This window comes from Orcinus orca, chromosome 13 (genome assembly GCF_937001465.1).
Source record: "Orcinus orca chromosome 13, mOrcOrc1.1, whole genome shotgun sequence".
NCBI lineage: Eukaryota > Metazoa > Chordata > Mammalia > Artiodactyla > Delphinidae > Orcinus > Orcinus orca.
In genome coordinates, this window is record NC_064571.1 from 89,463,058 (window position 1) to 89,489,066 (window position 26,009).

Sequence of the window (26,009 nt, forward strand, 5' to 3'; positions counted from 1 at the left end):
GGATTAACCAGGAAAGTCAGGATGCGGGCAGGTGCGTGGCAGCAGCACTGACGGGGCAGCTTCCAGAACTGGAACCCCACAGGGAGGACCAGGCAGCATTGGCCCCTCAGGCGTCACCCGAGCCAGGTGGTGTCAGTGCTTTCCAGATATGGCAGGGGACAGGGCATTCTGGGGAGCAAACTGCACTGGGTCTGACGTCTGTTAGTTTAATTCAATCCCTATCAAAATACCGATGGCATTTTTCACAGAACTGGGACAAAAGAATTTTAAATTTGTAGGGAAACACAAAAGACCCCGAATAGCCAAAACTATCTTGAGAAAGAAAACTGGAGCTGGAGGAATCACGCTTTCTGACTTCCGACTATACTACAAATCTACAATGATCAAAACAGTATGGTACTGGCACAAAAACTGACATAGATCAATGGAACAGGAAAGAAAGCCCAGAGGCAAACCCACACACCTATGGTCGACTAATCTATGACAAAGGAGGCAAGAATATACAGCAGAGAAAAGTCTCTTCAGCAAGTGGTGTTGGGAAGACTGGACAGCCTCATGTAAAAGAATGAAATTAGAGGGAGCTCCCTGGCGGTCCAGTGGTTAGGACTCGGCTCTTTCACTGCTGGGGCCCAGGTTCGACCCCTGATCAGGGAACTAAGATCCTGCAAGCCCTGTGCCCTGTGGCATGGCCCCAGGCGCCCCCCCCCCAAAAAAAGAATGCAATTACAACATCCCTTCATGCCATACAAAAAAATAAGTAAACTCAAAATGGATTAAAAACCTAAATATAAGACCAGAAACCAAAAAACTCCTAGAGGAAATCGTAGGCAGTACACTCTGTGACATAAATAGTAGCAATATTTTTTTTGGATCCGTCTCCTAAAGCAAAGGAAATAAAAGCAAAAATAAACAAATGGGACCTAATTAAACTTAAAAGCTTTTGTATAGCAAAGGAAACCATCGATAAAATGAAAAGGCAGCCTACTGAGTGGGAGAAAATATTTGCAAGTGATATGACCTATAAGGAGTTAATATCCAACATATATAAACAGCTCATTCAGGGACTTCCCTGGTGGTCCAGTGGTTAAGAATCCGCCTTCCAATGCAGGGGATGCGGGTTCGATCCCTGGTTGGGGAACTAAGATCCCACATGCCACGGGATGCCTCAACTAGAGAGCCCGTGCACTGCAACGAAGAGCCCACTTGCTGCAACGAAGATCCCGTATGCCACAACAACCAAGACCCAATGCAGCCAAATAAATAAATAAATACTAAAAAAAATAAACAGCTCATTCAATTCAACATAAGAAAAGATTAAAAACTGGGCAGAAGACCTGAATAAACCCCTACTTACATGGTCGATTAATCTGTGACAAAGGAGGCGAGAATATACAATGAGGCAAAGACTCTTCAATAAATGGTGTTGGATAAACAGGACAGCTACATGCAAGAGAATCAGACTAGACTCCTAACTCACACCAAAGTAAATTCAAAATGAATTTAAAACTTAAATGTAAGACCTGAAACCATACAACTTCTAGAGGAAGATACAGGCAGTATTCTTTGACGTCCGTCTTGGCAATAGTTTTTTGGATCTGCCTCCTCAAGCAAGAGAAACAAAAGCAAACAAACAGCCAGGACTACATCAAACCAAGAAGCTTTTGCACGTGAAGGAAACTCAACAAAATGAAAGGGCAGCCAGCCGAATGGGAGAAGATATTTGCAACTGGTATATATCAAATAGGGGTTAACAGGCAAAGAACTCAAACAACTCAACATCAAAAAAACCTGATTAAAAAATGGGCAGAGGACCTGAATACACACTTTTCCAAGGAAGACATACAGATGGCCAGACACATGGAAAGATGCGCAATGTCACTAATCATCGGGGAAATGCAAATGAAAACCACAATAAGATATCACCTCACACCTGACAGAATGGCTGTTATCAAAACGACAAGTAACAAGTGGTGGTGAGGCTGTGGAGAAAGGGGACCCTTGTGCCCTGTTGGTGGGAATGTAAACTGGTGCAGCCGCTGTGGAGAACAGTATGGAGGGTCCTCAAAAAACTAGAAATAGAGCTGCCATATGAGCCAGCAATTCCACTCCTGGGTATTTATCCAAAGAAAATAAAAACACTAATTAGAAAAAAATACATGCACCCCTACGTTCACTGCAGCATTATGTACAATTGCCAAGATACAGAAAGCAATCGAAGTGTCCATCAACAGATGACTGGATAAAGGGGTGTGCGTGCAGTGCATGGAATGTTACTTGGTCATAAAAAAGAATGAAATCTTGCCATCTGTGACCACACGGCTGGACCTAGAGGGCGTTGTGCTACGCGAAATAAGTCAGACAGAGACAAACACCGCACGAGCTCACCTAGACGTGGAACCTAACAACGAACACACACAACAGAAACAGCGCCATAGATACAGGAGACCAACAGGCCAGAAGTGGGGTGGGTGAGGGGAGCACAGAAACAGGTGATTAAGGGAGGGGGACACAGAGGGACAAACTTCAGGTGCAAAATAAACATGCCACGGGTCTGAAATGCACAGTGTGAGGAATGCAGTCAGTGATAATGTGAGAACTGTGTGTGGAGACACGTCATAATTAGACTAATGGTGGTGATAGTTTGAAAGCTATAGAAATATCAAGTCCCTATGTTGTATAACAGAAACTAACACAGTGTTGCAAGGCAATTATACTTCAAACAAACAGAAAAAGATCAGATTTGTGGTTGCCCGTGGAGGGGAAGGGGGAGGGGGGATTAGATGAAGGTGGTCAAAAGGTACAAACTTCCAGTTATAAATAAGTACTAGGGATGCAGTGTGCAACACGATGAACATAGTTAACACGGCCGTACGTTACATGTGAGATGATGGATGTTCAGTGAACTTACTGTGGTCCTCACTCCATGATGTCAGTATGGAAATCAGATAGATCACCATGCTGCACACCTTACACTTACACCGGCTGTAAGTTAATTATATCTCAGTAAAACTGGAAGGAAAAATAAAGGAAAAATACATACCTGTTCATTAAAACCATTATTTTACCCTGCAGTCCATCCAGTTTCTGTGTTACTTTCTCTACGTCTTGAAAGTACTTTTCAGCTGTCTTTATGTCTCCAATCTGCTTTGACAAAATTATGTAGTCAGTTCAGCTGACAAATGTTAAATCTAAACCCACATACACAGTTTCCTCATGTTATGTATCAGGCAGGGTAAAACTCTGGTATAACCATTTACTGATGATCACTTTTTGTTACCAAAAAAAAGTAAGAGCCATTTAGGATACAGCAGGACGTCAACATCTATCTCTACGTCAGCAAGTGAGTGGTTAATACACCTGCATGTTAACACGTCTCTTACAGTTTTTAATTTGTACCCTTCAAAAGGAATCCTGGCATAGCATTATGAAAACTAAAAATACCTCCCGACTCTGGCCAGGCCCCGGGCCCGTTCTTAAACCTGCCCGTGGATCATTTCAAGAAACCTCTGCCATGTGGCACCCAGGCAAAACATGCTCCACAAGTCCAACTTGTATATTTGGCAAATTAAACTTGATATTATCGTTAAAAAAAAAGAAAAAAAAAAGAATGACTAAAAAAGTACAACATTTACCTTTTGGTATAATATTACAGTCTCCCAGTCAATTATTGGGGGGTTATTTGTGACCAGTAAAATGACAGAGATCATCAAACTAACAAATTTCAGTCCTATTCTGACCCAATAATACAGAATTCTATCGTGCGAACAAATGGCCGCGCTCTTAGCGAACGGTTGTGGAGACTTCCTCAGCTCCCTCTAAAATGAAGCCAGAGCCACTGGGGGTCCTGATGGCTAAACCCCCTCCCCCGTCCTGCCATCGCTGCGGACCACAGCCTGGGGGGCGGGGGGTTAAGAGGGAATCGGGTCTCCTTCTGCACGAGGAAGGAGATCAGTGATCTAAGGCTTAGACTGCAAAATACAGGAAAAATGAAAACCCTGTGACAACAAAGACCTTACGACCAGGGTGAAGGAAGAACAAAGGCCTCTGTGTTCCAGGCCTAAAGGAGCAGCTCTGGAGCAGCTGACTCCAGGGCATCTCGTTACAACACACCACGAGGTGTCTCTGCATCTGCCGAGGGGACAGCATCGCAGCTGCAGTGTCAGCGCCCTCTTCTGCACACTCACCCCCATCCCGATTCCTGGGGTCCTCCAGCCACCTGCCGGGAGCGCTTGTTCCCTTCCCCTTCCTTCCAGGGAAGCCCGCGTACTACCTCCCTGCAGCCGAGGGCAGGCGTGCCCACCACCCAGCACCAAGGGTCTGGGTTACTCTCCACAGTGAGACCCCTGCAGGCAGCACCCGGCCCCTTCACGGTACCCTGGGAAACCAGGGCCTGGTGTTTGGTGACACAAAGACACTGGCTGCACTGCTGCTGCTGTGAGTAATGAGCGCCCTTCGTCGCCGACCCGGGGATCTCGAGTCCTCAGCCAGCGCCCATCAAGCTACCCTCACGGTCTCCGGCCCCTCTCTGTTGTCAATGCTGCCCCGAAAAACACCCCGCCAGGAGGAGGAAACAAAGTGGCACCATCCGTGCGTCTACTGGCCCCGCCCTCACGCACACGGTGGGAGCACCCGGGGTCCCCCACAGAGGCCTGAACATCTGCGTTCCCCGCAGTGCGCTCACTTACCCTGCATCCTCCAAGGGCCCAGGGGCATACTGATGGAGATACTGAGGCTCACCAGCTGATAACAAAGGTGCACCAAGCCCTAAATGTCTGCTGGGTGCTGTGCTAAGTGCTTCCCACCGCTCACAACTTCTAACAAGCTGTGCTGTTGGTCCCACTCCTTTCTTCACTCTCTGGATTAAAAAGATGAGGCTCAGAAAGGCTGGGCGGTTTCCTCAGGTCACAAAGCTAACATAACAGAATGGGACTGTCCAACTCCCAGACCACGTGCTGGCCCTCTGCACCGCACGGCCTCAAGGCGCTGGTACAGGACTTGCGCTGAAACTATTTTCTAGTGGGAGATAACGAAGGAATCTTAGAATTTTCTTTGCCACCTACTGATTTTTCTGGTCATCAGAAGGTAAGTTCACATCCTTGTATTTCTTTTTTTTTTTTTTAAAGAATTAATTTATTTTTGGCTGCATTGGGTCTTTGTTGCTGTGCACGGGCTTTCTCTAGTTGAGGCAAGCGGGGGCTACTCTTCGTTGCGGTGCGCAGGCTTCTCACTGCAGTGGCTTCTCTTGTTGCGGAGCACGGGCTCTAGGCACGCGGGCTCTGGTAGTTGTGGCTCGCGGGCTTTAGAGCGCAGGCTCAGTACTTGTGGTGCACAGGCTTAGTTGCTCCGCGGTGTGTGGGATCTTCCCGGACCAGGGCTCGAACCCGTGTCCCCTGCACTGGCAGGCGGATTCTTAACCACCGTGCCACCAGGGAAGTCCACATCTTCATAATTATTAAAACGTAATTAGGATTTAAAATCCTACTGATTTTCTAAGACTTAGAGGCAGCGTAAAAAATTAAACAATATAAAAAGGCAATTAAAAATATTGCAAAGTATCTAGTAAGCAAATAAACAAACCCAAACTAGTTATTTGAAGAAAACAACAGATAATAAGTGGATGAACTAATCAAGGAAAAGAAAGCATGAGTAAACAATTATAAATGTAAAAGGAGAAATAACTATAGTTAAAGTGAAATTGAAGTAATTATGAAAGAAGACTGTATTTTACAGAACTCTAAGCGAAAACATATGTGAATACACAGACCAAACAGGTGATCTTCTTGGCACTCTAAATTGCCAAAATTGATGCCAGAAACAGAGAGAAAAAACCTCACACGTGGAACACTAAAGCCATTAGTAACAGTATTAAGTTACCCAACAAATCCTAGGAGGGTGGCTGAGGCCTCTTTGAGGTCAGTTATTCAAATCTCCCAGGAACATGTAATTCCAGAGTGTCCAAAATATCCCAGAGGACAGAGAAAGCAAGCAAGCAGCTATGTTTATGAAGACAGAACACAGATACCAAATGCTTTGAGAAGGGCACGCTCACACACACACACACATGCATACGCACGCACAAACCCAGACCAATTTCACTTATAACGATAACTGCAGAGATCTGGGGACACTTCCCCGGGGACTCCAACGTATTGGAGGCGCAAATGTGAATACTTCTGTGGCCAGAAACGTCTCCACGGAAGCACCGACCAAGCCCCAGTCTGACCGTCAGGGTCCCTCCCCTGGGCCGTCAGGTCCATGACTGTCACAGAAAGACTGTGCTTTCATATTTCAGGGTTCCTAGATGGACCTCCAGCATACATTTCTCAAATTATGCAAATTAAGACAGAAATGAAGTTTCTGAGATCGTCCTGAGTAGTGAGAAATTAGAGCAGATACAGAGCATTCTTTTAGTACGAGAATCAGGACAATAACCGGGCACCACGAGATCCCGGGCACGGCATTCTTTACACGGCTGCCTCGTTTCATCGGCACAAGGACCCCAAGAGGCAGCCACGAGCGTACCTGGTGCACAGAGGAGAGGATGCAGCTCAGGAGGGTGGCCAGCCCAGGGTCAAGGCTAGGTAAGCACCAAGGACAAACAGAAACCCGGGTCTTTCAGATGCTAGAACATGCGTTCTTCAACATCCATGAGTTACTCAGTGAAGGTCAAGCTTCAGAGACTGGGGCAGGGACCCCGGGCATCCTGGGAGGGACTTGGACGACACACAGGCGGCCTTCACTGTTGGGTTGTCTCTGGATGCCCCCCTGGGGGAGCGGCGTGTGTGCGCTTGTGTGTGTGCGCGCGCTTGCGTCTGTGCGTGGCGTGGAGGACGGGGTGGAGGTGGGGTGCGTGTGTGCACGCATTCGTGTGCGCAGTGGCCAGGAGGTGCAGGAGGACAGGACCAACATCAGTGAAGAGAACCTGGGCTCTGGGTGACCTTGTTCAAATTCCTCCTGTGGGCCTGACCTCTGGGACCTCAGGCAGGTCACTTGAGCCCCGGGAAGCCTCAGTCTGCTCCTCTGTAAAGTGGGCCGGTCACACGGCGGAGGAGGATGGCCCAGCAGGGCACCCGCTCAGGGCCAGCGCCTCCCCACATCCATCCCCCTTGCTTTGACCACCACGGACGGCCCCATCAGGCTCCCGCCCAGGCTGCGGGTGCTACGGTCGACACCCTTTGAGACTGAGGGTGCGGGGCTGAGGCACCCGCGCTCGGCCTGCGAGTGTGGGCCTGCCGTCGTGGGGAGGACAGGAGCGAGGACGGGCGCCCGGCACCCCGGCACCAAATGCGTCCCGGCTTCAGCGCCATCCCTGGCAAAGCGGGTACGTCCCGGCTTCCCGCACTGTCGGGACCATGGCTCCAAGCGGGACCTCCTTTGTCCACGCACGTGGATTCAAGCGCACTTTGGCTATGTTATCAGCCACTTAAAATAAGATTACTGACGGTTTTGTCAACACACTTCTACCTGCAACAGGGCAATTTCTCAAGGAATCCATCTCAGCGCTTCCCAGATGAAAATCTACGAAAATGCACGTCTAGCAATTGGCTTCCTAATCACGTCAAAGCCCGGAGCACAGTCAAGCCAGGACCAAGAAAACTGCCCCTTCTACAGCCACAGAAGTCTGAGTTGATGTACTTCCTGTTCTCTTTCTGCAATCTACAGCATCCACGCTAAGGCGACCCCCGGCCCACCCTGCCAGCCGCGCGGCTCACCTGGAGGAAGATCCGGCCAATGCAGCTCAGCAGCTGGGGCTCCTGGTGTGGGTAGTACTGGACGACCGAGCGGTACGCGTCCACGGCCAGCACGTAATCCTGCGGGGGACCCAGAGAGCATCCCAGAGTTAGGAGGAGCACGCTGTTTTACACGTTACAGGAGCGCAGGTACCTGCAGACTCACACGTGAAGCGGGAACACGAATGCGTGGGCAGGTGGGACGTGGCACCGCCGTGAGGGCGGCAGATGGCCCAGCAAACCAGGCTCTGAGTTCTGTGTGTAACCACGGCCCTGAGAGCCTTCCTCTCCCCGAGGGGCTCTGGTTGTGCACTGAGGGCAGAAGGGCTTTCTTCTTCCAGCTTCTGAGTAGCAACTAGTATTTCACCTGGACTCACTCTTTCTTTTCTGACAAAATCCTTAATTGGTGAATTTTGTCTTGCCTCCATCTGCCAGACACAGAAACTGAATTTATTAATAGCGTCTCTTAAACATTTTCTTTACTAAAACTCGAGGTAAAGTTCTTAAATGCAGACAAACATAAGCCCCGTAAAACAGCTGGGCCGGGAGAGCTCGCTGGCTCTGGCGGGAGGAGGCCATCCGGGGCACCTGGCCGTATTGCCAGGGGCACAAGGACAAATCCCCAACAGCCCCGAGCTCAGACGGCAGGGTCGCCGTCCCGCCTGCTGGTGGGCACTGTCCCGGGCTCGTGTGAACAGCTCCCTGCGTCTCCCGGGTCAGCAAACAGCAGGCCGCGCGGCAGTGTTCTCCTCACTGAGTCTTCGTAAAACCCCACAAGGTACTTTTCTTTCTTTCGTCGTCTACGTTTCCAATGTCATGAAAACTGGGACAGGCGTTACTAGTTCGCTAACTGGATGTTATGAAGACAGACGACAAGAAACGTTCCAGTTTAGCAGAGAAAAAAAAAATGGCAAGACTCTGGCAGCTTCGAGAGCAGCTCTTCACGACGAACTGGACTTGCTGGTGCAGGCGGCGAGCCGGCAGCACCTGCCTGTCCCCCTCGGCTCCTGGCACCGCTGCCCGCGCCCTGCCCAGCGGGAGCGCGCGGGTGAGGGTGTGCCGAGAGCCCGCTCTCGGGGCGGCAGTGACCCCCGGTGCCTGGGGCCCGAGGGACGCTGAGGCCCGGCTTGGGGTCCGGCGCTACTGAGCCCTGGCCTTCTGCGGGGAGACGGGGGCACCTCGGAGCATCTGAGAATCACCCACTGTGCTGAACGTCCACGCCTCACTTCACGTTTAGGGCGAACGAAAGGCCACCTCGCCGTTCGTGTCCGGCGGCGCCCAAGTGTCACCGGGTCAGGCCAGTGCACACGCCCCGATCCCGGCCCGCGTCTCCGGGTGGCTCTGTGGCCGGCGTCGCCGCCTGACACCTCCACGTCTCGGCGCTCCGGCCTGCTACGGAGAGGCATGCGGCCGCTGTCCCGCCGGAGCGGCGCTCCTGGGAGAGCACGGCTGGGCGGACACAGCCGTGGGGACCCCGTGCGGAGGCTTTCAGACGAGGCGCCGGGCCCGGGCGGCAGCCCCGGGTGGCTGCAGCCTCGGGCCCGGGCCCTGGCGGTTCTAAGGAGCCCGGCCTCCAGTAAACCAGAGCGGAGCGCGGCCCAGAGCTTGTCAGCGAACGACCATTTAACGAAATCGTTTATTTACCGAAGGAAACGAGGAAATGCGGCCCCGGCTGAAGGGCGCTCTTGAGGGCGAGCGCCGTCCAGGCCGCGGTCAGGCGGGCGCGGCCGCTCGCAGGGACCGACTGCTCTAGCTCCGTCTTCCCCCTCTTCTTTCAGCAGCTGCACCGTCTGGCGGGGCACGGAGGCAGGCGGCGCGGCGCCCTGAGTCTCCCAGATGGGCTGGGGTGCCCAGGCTGCGACAGTGTTTCAGGCACACGTTCGGGCTGAAGCGTGTGGACAGACTGCTCATCGTTAAAAAGGTGAATCAGCGTTCACGTCGCCGTAGCAGAAATGTTATTCAGAACAAGAAGCGGCTGCTGAAGTAACCCAGCGTCGCCCATACGCGAACGGAAGGGACGGGACGCGCCGGTGAGGCCGACGCTGCTGTAATTCCGGGCTCGCTCACTAGGTGGCGACAGGATGCGCACGCGTGCTGGCACCTCAGCCGCAAAATTTTTCATTCCTTTTTTTAACTCGTGGAAATGAAAGCATAATCTAAAATCTCAAATTAAACTGCACTTGTGGTAAAAGTATTTTTGAAGCACAGTGATCTGTTCTGTACTGAGTCCCGACAACGTAGGTACAAGACTTAGTCTGGCGCCTGGTGGTATCATCACTGCAGCAGTAGACAAAGGGCGTTCTTATCCCACAGTTTTCTATTAATGTGCCTTAAAAATGCACACAGGAAGCCACCAGTGGAACAGGAGACCCTCCTGAGGTGTCCCAGCCCGTGACCAAGGAGACACCGATCGGCCCGTGACTTTACTGTCCTTTGTTTCTGCGCGTGAGCCGGCGAGCTCCGCGGAAGGAAGGCGGCAGTGGCCCTGGGCGGCTCCCTCCACCCGCGGGAGGGACGGGGCGCCGTGTCAGGGGTCACGGTGGCAGGAAGGGAGGAGCTGTGAAAACCAGAGCGTCTTAACCCCAAGGCGCTGTCCAAGGGGGGCTGCAAGTGCATCCCTTCTGGGCCTTCGTTTCAGGGGAGGTCCCCGGGGCTTGGGGGTGGGAGGGGCACGCGAGGCAGTCTGCACCCCAGGGTCACAGCGACGCACGGAAGGCAGGGCCCTGGAGCAGGAGCCGAGTGCACACCCAGCGTGGCCTTCTGCACGGGACCCACAGCTGGCCCGGGACGCGGTCCCCTCGCGGGGCTGCCCTGTCAGGGTTAGACACCAGCTCCCGGAGCCCGCTTCTCCCCTCGGCCATTTGCCTGCTCTGCTCTGCTAAAACCAAGCTCAGGAGTGACCCTGGGCTGGCCTGTGGGAGGGCCACGATCTGGCCTCTTAATGGCCCAGAAGATGTTAACGGAGCTGCTCTGGGTGTCTGCGGCTCACTGATTCAGGCAGCAGCCTCCAGCCCCTGCCGCTGGGCCCTGCCAGGGAGGCACGGATGGAGGAACAAAGGAGCACGCCCTCGGTTCAGCCTCCTCGTCCCCCAGCCGCCTCCCCGGGGGCTGGCAGTGTGGGGGGGGGGGGCGGGGCTAAGGAGCAGGTCTCCCGGGGAAGCCTGTCCCCAGATGCCATGGCCATTGAGCGCAAGTCAGGTCAGGACCAGGACGAGGGAAACCACCTCCTCTAATGGGGGGAACAGAGGCCAACTCTGGGACTGAATCCAGAGAAAAACAGGAGGGAGAGAGAATTGAGAGCATGAGGAGGATTTCAATTAAATCATCTCGACCCCTGTTTGAACAATTAAACTTGGCAGTGTAAATTCTACACTCTATTGACATTTCTTTCAGTAGAAATTAAAGCACGTTTATCCCGAGTGTCTCACTGGCCTCTCTGCTCGATAACCGCCCCCGCATGCACACCACCTCGAGGTCCCAGCGGTTCCCCCCCCCCCCACGCCGTGAGAACATCATACCTTCATGAGCAGCAGACAATTGGCCATGGAGCACGTCACCCGTCCCAGGCGGGACCGCCACAGCTGCACGGAGGCTGCAAGAGCGGAGTACGGTGAGTGCATGGGGAGCGGGTCCTGCCGCCGGCCCGACCCAGACAGATGGACGCCCCGCCCCCGTCACCCGGCTAGGCCACCGCTCCCTGTGCTGCTCAGCCCGCACCTTGGGCTGTGCCCTTGGCGACCTGCTCAGCCTCGGGGAGGACAGATCCCATGAGCCGACCAGGGCCATGTCCCCAGGTCGGCACGTCCATAAGATGGGAAAAGCCGGCCAAGACGACAGCCCTCGCCCTGCAGCGGGGCCACTTCTGGTGTGACCTGGATGGGCTGAAGGCCTCCCGGATGCAGGGCTGGTGGACGGTCACACCCCGGTGTCAGCAGCTGCGCCCTGGTAACAGCGGCCTGCCTGCCCAAGGCCTAGGTGTTGTGACCTTTTAAGTGGAAGCAACAATTCCTAACCCATCTGCCTCAGCAGGCTCTGAGGGCAGGGGGAGTGGAGCGGATGTGGGGCGGGGAGGCTGGAGAGGCCGGTGCTTGGTCAGATGTTGAATCTGCCATCCAGCTCAGGCCCAGGGAGAAGCACGTCCCAGACACATGTGAATGGTGACCACTGGGCGAGCTTGCCTTAAGCTGACCTTCCTCCCGCTGCCGGGACCAAGGGTCAATTTTGGGATAACAGTCTACTAGAAATGACGCTTATTCCTGGAGTGCTTGAGAAAAGGACACAAAACTTAATTGTCAGAATTAAGAACGTAACTCACTTTGCCTTTCAGCAATTAAATATACATTAGCTGCTTACATTCCCCTTATGACATCATTTTTGTGAAAAGAAAAATTCTGAATATCTTTCCTTAACCAATGTAAAATGTGGATTCTCAGTGAACTGAATTTGACTATCTTTGAGGACTTCCTAGTGCTTTCTTCCCCTCTTTGCCTATAAATCTGTTGATCTGCTGTGAGTTGTCAGGTTTCCGGGCACTGCTTCCTGAGCTCCAACAACTACCTGCTCTCTGCCGCCAAAACACGGACCCCCCGTGGGATGACATGGCCAGAGTGGGAAAGATGCTGAGGGCGGGATGTCCCAGGGCACGGAGATGCCCACGTCAGACCCCTGTTATCTACCGGCACTTAAATCACTGAGAAGGACGCACGAATATCGCACCTACAGACCTGGTCTCCTGGGATTTCTCAAAGAAAGGGATCTGTGTTTAAAGCACAAAAGCAGCCAGAGCTGTTGGTCCTCGAGGATGGACATCTCCTGCCTGGGATGCTTCCCCCTTTCCCATAGTCACGAGCGCGTCTGGGGTGCACGGCGCCCGGGGCCCCGCCGTGCCCGAGGCATGGGCACAGGTCTCTGCCCCAGGGGGTTCTCCTCTCAGGCCACCTCTCCTGCTTCTGGCACATCCATCTCCTCACAGCGTGGCTTCAGAGGAAGCCCACCCCTTGCCCACATCATCCGTGCTCGCCCGTGGTCACCGACAGCCGCTCCAAGTCAGGCGCAGAGCGGGGGACCACCGAGCCCCTGGAGACCACATAAGCCCACAGGCTCACGTGCAGAGGTGCCAGCCTCTTAGGGAGGTCCCATCTGAGCTGGGTTTTGAAGCATGATTAGAAGTTCTTCTCTCTAACGTTCTCAAGAAATCTCAGCCAGGATAATCTTTTCAAAACGCAGTTCGGCCCCTGCCCGCCCAGCACTCACAAAACAACCCATTTCCACGGCCTGGCCCCCGAGGCTCCACACGCAGGGCCCCGTCTTCCTTTCCTCTCCAGCTCCGCCCAGGCCTCAGGCTCCCCACGGGTGGGCGGGCCAGGCACCCACCTTGCTGTGGACGCTCACGTCGATTTCTGGGGTTATTTGCTGTAGGCGGGTCTCGGCCTGACGGGGCTCCCCGAGAGCGGGGTTCGTGCCTTATGCCAGCACCAACCACGGTGCCTGGCTTGGTCCAAGAAAGGACCGAGGAGATGAATGCATGAGAGGATGAGTGCATTACGGAGTGAGAAGGAAAAGAATGAGACAGAGAAACCTCTGGGGCCGAGCCCTCTGACGATGCCGGCTGACTGTCTAAGGAAGGCGAGTCCGGCACTGACCTTGTCTGTTCTCCGGGGCCATGCTGTTCATGCCGCCATCCTCGGCCAGGCCCTGCTCCAAGTTCGTCAGGATCTGCGGGAAATGGAAGGAAGAACAACAGAAATGAATTTGCTTCTAGACGTTGTCACAATATACTCCAGGAGAAGCAGATTTCTCTGTATGGAAACCCATTTGCCAAGGAGCGTTTCGCAGGGACACGTTTTAAGCTTCGCTGCTCACAAGGCACGGAGATGACGGCAAACAGGGAGCTGCTCTCTGACTGGTGGGGGGTTTGGGTTTATGACGCTCGTAAAGCATCAGAGACCCCAGACGAGGGGCAGATATTCTGTCTGTCAGGAAAGCATCAGGAATGTTACACAAGAGGACGATTACTAACTTCTGTGAAAGCATCAGTCTCGCTCCTCGAGGGCACCTGAGATGTGCAGCCTTTTTAAATGTATCAAATAAATTCTGAGCATCTGTCACTTTACATAGTTTTTACTGTTCGGCTAATAACCTTGAGTTGCTGCCTCTGTGATTTGGTTTCCCTGAAAGGAAAGAAGTTGCTACCACGGTGATCTGAGCAGAGCCTATGTTCTTTTGGAGGGCAGGGTGAGGAGAAAAAACGTGTTAATAGTAAAGGCTGTTTGCAGGGAAGGAAAAGAAAGACGTGCTAAGTGAAAACGGGGGTCTCATGCTTCCTTGACGGCCGACTTCAGGCCACGTGCTTTGGGGAAACACCCCCTTGTGTAGTGGGCCACCCTGCAAGGCAGCACTGCCCCAAACGGCCCACCCTCAAGAGGCGAAGCTCACGACCAGCAAAGCAGCTGCTCCGGGCTTTCACTGTCCCATCCACACAGAGACGGGCCAGCTGGGCCTCCTCTGCCGCCAAGGGTCAGCGCTTCACGAAAGGTGGACGACAGTTCGCTGTGAACACGAAGGCCTGTCCTACCGTGACCACTCAGGACACACCCAGGCTTCAAAACTGTAACCTCAGAGATGAGCTAGTTGGTCCAAACGAGGTCAAATGACACTTTTCAGCCAATCGGTCTTCTGATAAATAATCATAAAAACAGACACTGACCAGGAAAGAAGGTCTCAAAGGTACCATTGAGGAGGGACAGGAACAAAGAGAAGGACTAAGAGGTTCTGAAGAAGAAACGCGGGAGGCCTGGCTCTTCCCAGCCCCGGGGGCCACGCACAGTGCAGAGGGCCCGAGGCCTGGCCCCGACTCACGGGCTGACGGATGGGACGTGGGGGGAGGGGCAGGCCTGACAGCAAAACCAACCACAACAAAAGAGCATGAGAGAATCATCGGAAGCACAGACTCCAGGAGGGCGGGGTCGGGGAGTGGTCCTGGCCCCCTGCAGGGCATCTCCACACATCTGGGCAACCCACCTGGGGGGCCACAGTTACCTCCAGCCTGAGCTGAATAGCAGGAGAACAGTGTCTGGGGGAGAGAGTTCCCACCCGTATGACTTCACACAGTCACAGTAACAGCACGCTGATCTACCGAAGGTCGTTTCCGTAAAGTGTAGAAACGCTCCCACCCAAAGCCTGAGCTACTCGGATGGCAAACGTGGCCGCATGCCCCTCCTGTCCCTCCTGTCCAGGTGCAGGTCGGACGCCCGTGAGCAGTTCTGGGTCTGCTTCCCAGAACGACCAAGACGGGCCGCGCCCATGGCACCCATTCTGGAAGATGCTCCGGAAACGCGAGCGTGGGGTGGCGGGTCGGCAGCAGCTGGGCTCCGGGCAAGCCACGTACTTCCGAAAGTAACTACAATACTGAAATGACAGTGGTTTTGAGTGTGTGAAGATGCTGCTTGGACATGACTAGGGAGCAGCCAGCAGGAAATGTGGGCCTGGGAGACGGTTCTGGACCCGCTGTTCTTTCAGCAGGTGGGTGTGACCAGAGCTGAGAGGCTGCATCGACACCCCCGCCCCACCTGTGGGTCCTGGGCTGTCCTGGATTGGTTCTGCGACGGGCAGTGTCACTCCAACAATGCAGATGCCGTCAACACTCTGGACAGCAGCGGAGGGAGGACAAAGGACTCAGAAGGCCCGGGCTCGGTTGTTTTGTCCAAGGAGAAAACTATACGCCTCGCACGAATATCCCAGCTGCCTGACTCCATATGTAACCAAGACCACTTGATCTCAGGGCTTCCCTGGTGGCGCAGTGGATAAGAATCCACCTGCCAATGCAGGGGACATGGGTTCGAGCCCTGGTCCAGGAAGATCCCACATGCTGCAGAGCAACTAAGCCCGTGCGCCACAACTACTGAGCCTGCGCTCTAGAGCCCACGAGCCGCAGCTACTGAGCCCAAGTGCCGCAACTACTGAAGCCTGTGTACCTACAGCCCGTGCTCCACAATAAGAGAGGCCACCGCAACGAGAAGCCCACGCCCCGCAACGAAGAGTAGCCCCCGCTCGCTGCAACTGGTGAACGCCCGCGCGCAGCAACGAAGACCCAATGCAGCCATAAATAAATAGATAGATAGATAGATAGATAAATAAAGGACCACTTGATCTCAAACAGGCAATGTGTCACCTACTCATATTTAAAGGGACCAAACCCACGCCCTGACTCCTCTGCAGTTACCCTGGGTTTGGAAGATCACGTACAAGCATTTTTGGGTTCGTGGGCCCTGTGCATACGCATGACCCTGGACTCCGGTATTTTAAACTCCAGGTTCTGAGTCCTATGCAGGGCGCAGCCCAAACCCGGCCCTTCTGATGGGCTCCAGGCAGCACCAGTATGGGTGGTCTGGGGACCTCGGTGTGTGGGAAAGCTCTCAGGGAAGGAGCCCTGGTCCTGTCCTTTGTCAGCCTGTCACGGGCTGTGGGTGGGGAAGGTCTAGCGACCGCGTTTATGCACAAAGCATCCAATCTCTGGACCCCTGGGGGCCGGCCCTAACTCAAGGACCCAAGGACTCACTAATGACCTGCGGTGTTCAGACTGAGGTGAGAGCAGGTCTCCCTAGAGGGGCTTAGATTTCTCTGGAAAGTTCTGGGACCTTCTCAGCCCTACCAGTCTCCTAAGGGACCTTCTGGAAAAAAGACTTTTCAAAGTGAAAAGAGGCTTCTCGGAGTTGCTCCAAGCCACTGCAGGAATATTAAACACTCCCATGGACCACGCACTGTGCCAGGTCGCTGGTCATCTAACCCACACAGCAGCCTGGAGGTGGCTGGTGACACCACTCCTCCCCAGGCTTCCACAGGCTGGTCACCCCACCAGGAAGAGTCAGGGCCACACCTGGAAACACCCGTCTGCCTGACTCCAAAGCCCCTCCAGCCGCGGCCTGTGGACACCCCCCGGCAGGGCATCACACCTTGAAGCAATGCTCTCTCTTTCCATGCAGGTCAGAGAGTGAGAACCTTCGATGCCAAGGTAAACAACGCCAGGATGGAGATTCCAGACCTCTCTGTTCCACCGAGGGCTGCCTGTTGCTGGGCTATCATGCAGGTGTCGGGCGGAACCGCCTGCCAACTCGGGTGACCTTACGGCACACGGTGGGTCACCTCTGGCACATCAGATTTCACACGGGGCTGGGCTGCTGAGGGGTGTGGTCGACATTCCCGAGTCTCTGTTCTGGGATCTGACATGTGCTAGAGAGGCAGAGACCAAGAGCGGGCTCCGAGCACATCTGCACACACACCTGCACCCGCGACAAGCGTGTGCGCTTCCCAAGCACCGAGCGGGGCCTCGGCCGGCTTTCTCACTAAGGACGGAAACCTTCGTGCTCTCTTCTTTACCCCCTTCCCAGGCGCGGCTTCCACGCCCACCCCTGACCTCCAGAGCAACGAGAGACGCCACACGCGCAACGAAACCGACGGGCACAGAGCGCTTCGGGGGTGTGGACCACGCCGCTGCTTTCCTTCCGGAAATGACGCCCTGGTTTCGCTGCCTGTGCGGAGTGAAGCCCTCGATCGCCGTCAAGGCGCTGGCCGGTCGGCGGCTCCAGAGGGTAGCCCAGGCGCGGCCTCCTGTCCGCCCCAGCCCCCGTGACGACTCCAGGGCGGCCCGGGTGGGCCCTGCTCGACGCCGCAGCTGCACCCCAGCAGGCAGTTGCGTCTGGGAGGCCCGGTGGGCGCTGGCTGAGCCGGGGGCCCCTGGGTCTGGGGCGGGCAGGAAGGAGGCCAGGCCCGGCGAGCAGGCTGGGGAGGGGAAGCCGAGGCGGGGGGCCGGGTGCGAGCATCACCCTGGGAGAGACTGTTTCACAGGCTGACTCACCTCCTTCCTTGCTGGACTCGCCCCCGCCCCCAGCGAGGAGCCCGGCGCCCCCTGACCCACTGAGAGCAGCTCTTGGCAGAGGAAGCGCGGCTGGCGCTCTCTGGCACCGGAGGGTGACGCACGAGGCCGAAGCCGCGTTCCAAGGCTTCCGGGCACACGCTGCACGTGCGGGGAAAAGGGCTGCGGCTCCTGGGCGGCGGCAGGGTCACAGCCGGCGACCTGCTCTCGTTTAGGCCCCTCGCGGCCAGACCTCAGCTGTACTTAACCCTCGGAGGCTCCGTCTCCTTGTCTGTACATCAGGCATGGCGCCGCCTTGTACAGCCATCGTGAGTGCTTACGGAGCTTCAGCATAAAGCACGGAGCACAGCACCCATCGTGTAGGCGGAAGCACTGAGCACAGCCCCGTGGCCACCGCCGCCATCACCGCCACCCCCGTGTCCGACCTCCAAACCCGTGGCGTCAAGGGCAGCACCACGTGGCAGCAGGCGTGGCAGGCGGGCGCCCAGAGACGCATGGAGAGCGTGGAGCCCGCCGGGCAGGCCTTGGGAGACAGCCTTAGGGTTAAAGCCTTAGAATTCATATGCACGTCCCCTGTGTGACACGGAGATGAGTGAAAAGCAATAAAAACAATCATCTGTGTGTGATTTAGAACATCACTGATTCAGTACCAATTACAAGTTTTGTTTTCCTATTTCTGGAAATAACTATTTTAACCATGTTTTAAGAGTCAAGGAAAGGAGTGTTAGACTCTAAAAAATAGTGATGACACAATTTCCCCCATCAACGGACCAAATTATAAGAGAGCAAAGTTTTTCTTTTTATCTTTTAAGCTATAAAAGCCAGAAACCGATGCAAAGCTTAAGAGTGTCAGGTGGCCTGCTGTGGCGTCCACTCTGCGAGGGCGGAAGCCCTGCCACTTCCCTGCCGGGAACACAGAGGACCCCCCAGGAGCTCCAGGAACGTCCACCATAGAGCAGCTGGGGACTGAAGCAGGAACTCGACAAGTACAAATAACCTCGTTTAAAAACCTGTCACATGCTGCCGCTCCTAACTGCTTGCTATTACAGCTTTGGAAGCCCTTCCACAGACGACGCTGCAGCTAAGCTACACAGCAAGGCTGCCAGGAGGGTAGGAAAGGCAGGCTCACTTCCAGGCTGAAGACGGAGGCTCTCGGGGGCGCGGCTGCCCGCTGCCTGGAGATGGGGAGACTCTGAACCCCACATCTCTCCTTCCCATCACTCAGAGCAGTAAATCTCATCTTCTGTTGATACAACTTGATGCCTTCCACGTAATTGTTACTTTACAACCCAGAATAACTCGGGAAGCACTTCGGAACCTTCTCTGCCTTTGGAGTCAGTATTACGAGTGACACTTGTCATGATACACTATAATTTGCTTTGATTCTGGAACATTTTAAACCATTATCTCTTTAAATACTGCTCTGATGCTCCGTTTGACATGAAGCAGGTGCGCGTAGCCTTTTGCAGGGTGTGTGAGTGGTCGGGCAGCCGGGCACGTGTTCACGTGCGTGATTTCTACACAAGAGGGGACGCTCCTGCTTTTCATTTACTAATAATACCGCGAAGAAAGATTTCAGGCTTCAAGCTTTGCCGAAAACCACCCACCGCCCCCCCAGAATAATTCAGCAAGAACAGTGAATTGCATGGTCACAAGGAACCGGGTCAGCCTGCCTTTCAGGAGGGGGAAGCAGAGTGGTGGGAAGGGTACAGGGTGGCGTGATGTGCTTCTCGTGAGGGCGGGAAAGTCTGGGTGAGCCCTCCATCAAGAGGGGGGGCGTCAGCGGCCCAACTTGGTGCGACGGTTACCTTGCTGCAGACGGCCTTCACCCTGTGCAGCCGGTCCAGCGACTCCTGGGGGTTCCCCAGGTACTGCTGAAGCTCCGCGTGTAGGATCCGCATCGAAAAGGGGACCATGGAGCCTAGAACCAAAGTCAAAGCAGAGTGAGTCTGTTTGCCGTAACTGAGCACAACTAAGCACCCTCTCAGAGTGAGCACCCATGCATCAGGGAATCTGCAGATGTTCTAGCAGAAGGGATGACGGAATCCCTTATATCTTGGTAAAGTATGCGATGATGCCAATTATAAAACGTGTCTTGGTTTTCTCTGTACAGCTGTATGTTCTAGACAGTGACCAAAGGAGAAAGCTGGCTGTCACTGCTTTTCCAGAGTTACGCCACAATCGTGTAGAAATTATCACAAAATGAGTAGAATGGTAGAGACCCCCGCCTGCTCCAGTAAAAAAAACAGAACACTCATGGATTCTCTGTACTCCTTTGGGATGTCGAGCTCCTGTAGAAGGTTGCATAGGTCGGGTTACCGGGGAGGGAAATGAGAGAGGGTGCGCCTCGGGCCCAGGTCCTGAGGACGGAGCGTCAGCCTGACTCCGGGACGTGTGTGTGTGTTGGGGGGGGGGGCTCTGGAGTGAAAGTTCTCCCTCAGAGCTGTCCCAGCGGAAGGAAGGCATGGCAGCTGGCCTTGAAGACTCCACTGCCCAGGGCTGCCCCGGAGGGAGGGAGTTCTGGGCAGTGCCACCTCCATCAGCGTGCTGGGGGCATGAGCGCAGTGATCCGAAAAGGACTGCAGTTGAAATGAGCTTTTGCACAGTGTCTGAATGTGGCTGTGTTCTCTCAGGGTGAGGGAATCTTTCTGTTAGTGTCGCGTTCCCCTCTGACATGACTTGGATGTGTATCTGTATCAGTATATATCGTAATTTAGTAAGTATGTAAGTATATAAATGCCGTCAAATAATCAAACAGCCTGTGCTGACTATGAACGACTTAAAGGATGTGACAAAGCCAGCACAGGGCAACCTCACAGATTCAGAAGGGGCCTCTCAATACTTAGATCTGGACTACACTTTATCATTATTTTATTTTTTGGCTGCGTTGGCTCCTCGTTGCTGCGCGTGCACTTTCTCTAGTTGTGGTGAGTAGGGGCTACTCTTCGTTGCGATGTGTAGGCTTCTCATCGTGGTGGCTTCTTGTTGCGGAGCACGGGCTCTAGGCATGCGGGCTTCAGTAGGTGCAGCACACAGGGCTCAGAAGTTGCGGCGTGTGAGCTCTAGGGCACGCGGGCTTCAGTATTTGTGGCTCGTGGGCTCTAGAGCACAGGCTCAGTAGTTGTGGCGCAGGGGCTTAGTTGCTCCGCGGCATGTGGGATCTTCCCGGACCAGGGATCGAACCCGTGTCCCCTGCATTGGCAGGTGGATTCTTAACCACTGCGCCACCAGGGAAGTCCCTGGACTACACTTTAAAGATGGTTAGAAGCAAGCTGTGTGACAGCTGCAAGCTGCTCAGCCTCTCTGTGCCTCAGTCCGTCCATCGTCCATCCAGCAACCATCAGCGAGGGCCTACCATGTGCCACACTGAGGTGGCTTCATGTTTGTGCTTCTTATCTTGAAAAACTGTATGATGCTCTATGGTCTTCAGTAAGGATAGGAAGAAGAAGGTCAAAAGGACAAACAAAACTAAGGAATACTATGGAAAATAGTTTCTATTGTGATTGTGAGCCTAGAGAAAAGAAAGATGACAATTATTCAATTTAAATGTTTGAATTTTTTTTGGATGACACTAAATAATTGCCACGTCTGAAGAAGACGGATGACTGAGTTGACATCCTGGCATCAGTCATTTCAGCTTCCTAGAAAGAACCATTTCTTGACCGTTGGCATCACTAAAATGGGATCGCGCTAACATGGTAAGTCACACATAAGTTGTGTCTGTCATCCCTATACATCAAACAGAGAACAGGCAATAGTCGTTCCTACGTGGTTTAGAATTTACCTGCAGGGAGAGAATCTCTAGAACACTTTAAGCTTTATAAGATAAATGCAGAAACAAAACGTCTGTGAAGTTCCCAAGCCCAATTTATAAATGAGCTGAATATATGACAAGGTGGTCGGGAGTTACTTGCTCTTTGCCCTGGAAACTGCCCATGGACCTGGGGAAGTTTTTGCATTTAAAAGAACATATTAAAGTATTTCAAACTAAATGAAAATGAAAATACTATTTATCAAAATTCTGGGATGCAGCAAAAGCAGTGCTAAGAGGGAATTTTACAGTGTTAAATGCATATATTTAAAAGACCTAAAATTAATCATCTAAGCTTCTACTGTAGGATACGAGATAAAAACAAGCAATATAAAAGCAGAAGAAAAGAAAGAAAAGTTAGAGCAGAAAGCAATGACATTGGAAACAGGAAATCAAGAGAGAAAATCATCAAAATCCAAATCTAGTTCTTTGACAAAAATCAATAAAATTTATAAAACTCTAGCCAGGCTAACCAAGAAAGAAGAGAGAAGACATGAATTACTAATATCAGAAATGAAAAAGGGGTCATCACTACTGATCACATGAACATTAAAAGGAAAATAAAGGAATATTATGAACAAATCTATGTCAACAAATTTTATAACCTAGATGAAATGGACCAATTCCTTGAAAGACACAACCTACTTACTAAAACTCATACAAGGAGAAATAGATAATCTAAATAGGCCAATATCTACTTAAGAAATGAAATCGATAAATAGTAACCTTCCAAAACTAGAAGGTACCAGGCCCAGGCCCAGATGGTTTCACTGGTGAATTCTACACAACATTTAAGGAGGAAGTGGTACCAATTCTCTACAGCCTCTTCCAGAAAACAGAAGTGGAGGGGATGCTCCCTAATTTATTCTATGAGGCCAGGATTACCCTTATAGAAAAATCAGGAAAAAATCAGTATTATAAGAAAGGAAAACTATAGATGAACATAGCTAATGAACATAGATACAAAAATCCTCCACAAAATTAGCAAGTCAAATCCAACTAGATCAAATCCAACAAAAAATCAGCAAATCAAAACTAACAGTGTATAAAAGAAATTATCCACCATGACCAACTGGGATTTATTCCAGGTATGCAAGGTTGGTTCAACATTCAAAAATGAATTAACGTAACCCATCACATCAAACAAGCTAAACAAGAAAAATCACACAATAAATCAAGAGAAGCAGAAGAAGCATTTGACAAAATATACCACCCATTCATGACTAAAACTCTCAGCAAACTAAGAATAGAGGGAAACGTCCTCAATTTGATAAAGAACATCTATAAACACCTACAGCTAAAAACATCTATAAACACCTACAGATAAAAACATCTGTAAACACCTACGGTGAGAAGCCAGGTGCCTCCCCCTAAGGTCCTGAATCGTGCCGAGATGTCCCTCCCCTTTTTACCACTCCTACTGAACATGCTGCTGGAAGTCCTAACTAATGCAGACAGAACAAAGACCAGAAGAACGTGCCTGCAGTTCTGTCTTCTCTGGGCCCTCACACCGTCTTCTCTCCAGGCACCGTCTTCCATGGAGTAACAGACATCCCTGTCCCAAACTGTCGAGCTTTCCACCAGAGCCTGTCTGTGCTGGACCGGACTCCCGCAGCTCTGGGAGGTGGACGCAGGCAGACGCCGGCGACAGGTGACACTCCACGTGCCTCCCTGTGACTCGCATCTGGAGTTGGGACTCTATCCAGACGGCCGAGAGCAGGAAGAGAAGAGCCAGCACCGATCCTCCTTAACCACGTCACCCTTGCCCGTGGCTTTCCTGGGAGTGTCCAGGAGAAAGCCAGGGCTAAAGTGGGCAGCAGTTTCCCCCTCTTCTCTCTTGGTACCACTGGGAAGGTCTCATACTGCTTAAAAATCTCATAGAACAGAAATCGAGAGGGAAGCACACACACAGCCTCATGACACATCAGAAAGAGGAATGCCCCTCTCTAGAAAAATATACCGTTCATACAGCCACAACAAGAAAAGCAGCTGGAGAAACGCTGTCTATTAATCCCGGCTTGAACAGGTTAACAGCCAGTCACTCAGTGGGTTTCAGGTGCCAATGCAGGCACAGGCGCTGGACGTACGCTGGTCACGGGGGATGTGACCACTGTTCCCAAGCAAACCCCACAACCTCGCCAGTAAAACACAACAGAAACTGTTTCAACGTAACTCAGGCCTTTCCTGCTTTTGTTTGTTTGTTTGTTTTAAAGAAATGCAAATAAAAGTACCTTTAAACTGATTCTCTCAGTCTAGCAAACCCAGCCTTGCTCTGTGTGAAGAGTCACTGGGAATCGGTGAAGCCCTTCATGCCAGAAGAATCCAGCAACATGAAATACGCAGCAGCTCCACAGCAGCCAGAAGCCTGTCTCCCCTGCATGGAGAGCACGCCTTGAAAAAGAGGGCAAGTCAGAATCTGGACGGAAACGTATTTCCCAGTGGATCTGTTTTTCTGGAAAGTTCCCACATATAGTCATGGCCTGCCAAAATCTAGGTCGGTATAAATACGGTAGAAGTGCTCTCATTAATCATTTAGAAAACATTAAATGAAAACACTCCTACACAATTCATGTTATCAAGTCCCCTGCAGTACGGCAGACCCACTCGGCAGCCACAGAATCAGAGCGGGATGCACCAGAAATCACGCAGGCCCCGTGCTGGGCAGCGAACTTGAAAGAAAAAGCAAAAGGAGGAATGTCAGCTTGACTCCAGCGGGGCACACAGGCACGGGACTTCCCTGGCGTGGAGACGGTCTGGCCCTCCCGCCACCCACTCGCCTGTGTGCTGGGCGGGTGGCGTCCTCTCTCCACTTTCCTGGCCACCCGCCCAGCCGGACAGGGGACTGGGACATGGCCAGGCTGCTGGGAGGCCCGAGCGTGCTGACGCGATGGTGCCTGGTGGACGCCCAGCAGAGCGCAGACTCCGTGGACCCTCTGCCCACGGTCGGCAGGCTCAGCTCTCCCCCTTGGGGCCTGGCAGTTCCTCTCGCTGTCAAGGCAAGCAGGACCCGGTGCCCGACTGCTGCTCTGCACTTGCTTCCCTGGACCCGGCGCCCACCCCCGTCCTTCCCCGACCCCTGCGACCCGGCGGCACGCGAGGAGTGGAGCCCCTGCTTCCTCTGCTCTGCCATGAGGACACAGGTCGGGGGCGCCCGTGCCTGGCAGAGAGCACAGAGTCCCTCACCTGCCACAAAACAACCCTCAACGAGACACTTCCAACTTCAAGGCTGCATCTGAAAACAAAACACCAGCCTGAGTGAGTCCTAGACGACTTACTAGTAAAGGGGTAATTCGGTGCTGCCCCAGAGCCCTGAGGCAGGAAGGGGAATTCAGGATGGTCCATACTGCCTCTGCATGACCCTGAAACGCTGAGTCTGATGCAGGTGGCGCTGGGAACGCACGTGTCTCCCACGTTTCTCACGTGAGACGGGTTACAGGAGGCTTCGCTTGGGTGTCCTGACGATAGAGGTGGCGCCCCGAACTGCACATTTTCGTCTCTCTTAACCATCTGTTCCAGTAAACACTGGACGTGCCAGAGTTCACTAGGAGAGTGAGCAACGTGAAGGGCTGTAGGATTTGCTAACCAGCCTTCTCAGACCGAGGAAAATAGGCTTAAGTGATAAACTCGGAGGAGTTCTGGCACAGAGGAAAGTAAACTGGAAATCTAACCTAAGCAGCAGATGTTAACTCTGAGACATGAGTTAATTTTCTCATGGAAAACAAAGTAAGACATCTGAAATGTGCTGAACAATTCTGAACCACCATGTATGGTTATGTGTTGATAAAAAGTTTCTGAATTTAGTCTGAGAACTAGAAACGTGAGTTGCATGATTCTGGAGGGAGGGCAGAAAAGGACTGAGGACCCAGTGACAGTTCACCTTTGCTGACCCAGGCGGGGAGGGAGCTGATGGGAGCCAGAGGGTCAATCAGAGTGTATGTCTCATCAGCTTTGGCCTGACTCGGTAATTCATAAGGATTAAGTTCTGAAATAAGACTTCATATGAAATCATTATAGCTCTATTATCTTAAACTAAACACACAGATTTGAATTTAGTATCAGAAGAGGCACTGCTATCTGTGCGTTTCTTAAACAACAATCAAAATGTTTTTCATTTCTAACAGAGAGATCTGTGGCTTCACAGTTTTCCTCCAGGTGCACAGAAAGCTGGAGTGAACTGTCCTACGCAGAGGTGCACTTTGACAGCCTGAAGCTCACTTCCAACATTATGCTTTCTTTCGAACAGGAGACAGAATTCCAACAAAAGACAGAAAAGATGGTGCTGGGATGGGAAACCTTAGTGTCCTACAAGAGGCTGAAAAGAACTCCATCAGGAATGGGTATGTTAACGACATCAGGAATGGACATTTCATCTGTTTTGAAGATAAAATTTCAATGAATATGCATAACTTAAAGAGTGAACCCAAATGTAATGTTAATAATAATGTATCAACACTGGTTATCAATTGTAACAAAGGCACCAGACCAGAGCAAGACGTTCATAAAAAAACACAGTAAATGATCTCGTAATATTATCCATGGATACAATCCCTCTAAACAGTTCTCAAGAATGCAAACCCAATAGGAGAAGCAATCTGTG

The 26,009-nt window shown here is 52.5% G+C and overlaps 1 protein-coding gene across 3 annotated transcripts in view; it reads right to left on the reverse strand.

The window, feature by feature from the left end:
• The window catches only part of TRAPPC12 (trafficking protein particle complex subunit 12), a 62,745-nt gene that overhangs the window by 2,897 nt on the left and 33,839 nt on the right, over positions 1 to 26,009 (reverse strand). For 2 of the 3 annotated variants that reach the window (XM_004274917.4, XM_049696456.1), the window contains 5 exons: positions 19,410 to 19,522; positions 13,373 to 13,445; positions 11,249 to 11,322; positions 7,713 to 7,811; positions 3,041 to 3,141 (listed from right to left, as the gene is read on the reverse strand). In XM_004274917.4, coding sequence (XP_004274965.1) covers positions 3,041 to 3,141; positions 7,713 to 7,811; positions 11,249 to 11,322; positions 13,373 to 13,445; positions 19,410 to 19,522 — 460 coding nt within the window. Of the gene's footprint in view, positions 1 to 3,040; positions 3,142 to 7,712; positions 7,812 to 7,840; positions 8,159 to 11,248; positions 11,323 to 13,372; positions 13,446 to 19,409; positions 19,523 to 26,009 lie in introns of those variants that run through there. The other variant, XM_049696457.1, reaches the window with a different exon arrangement.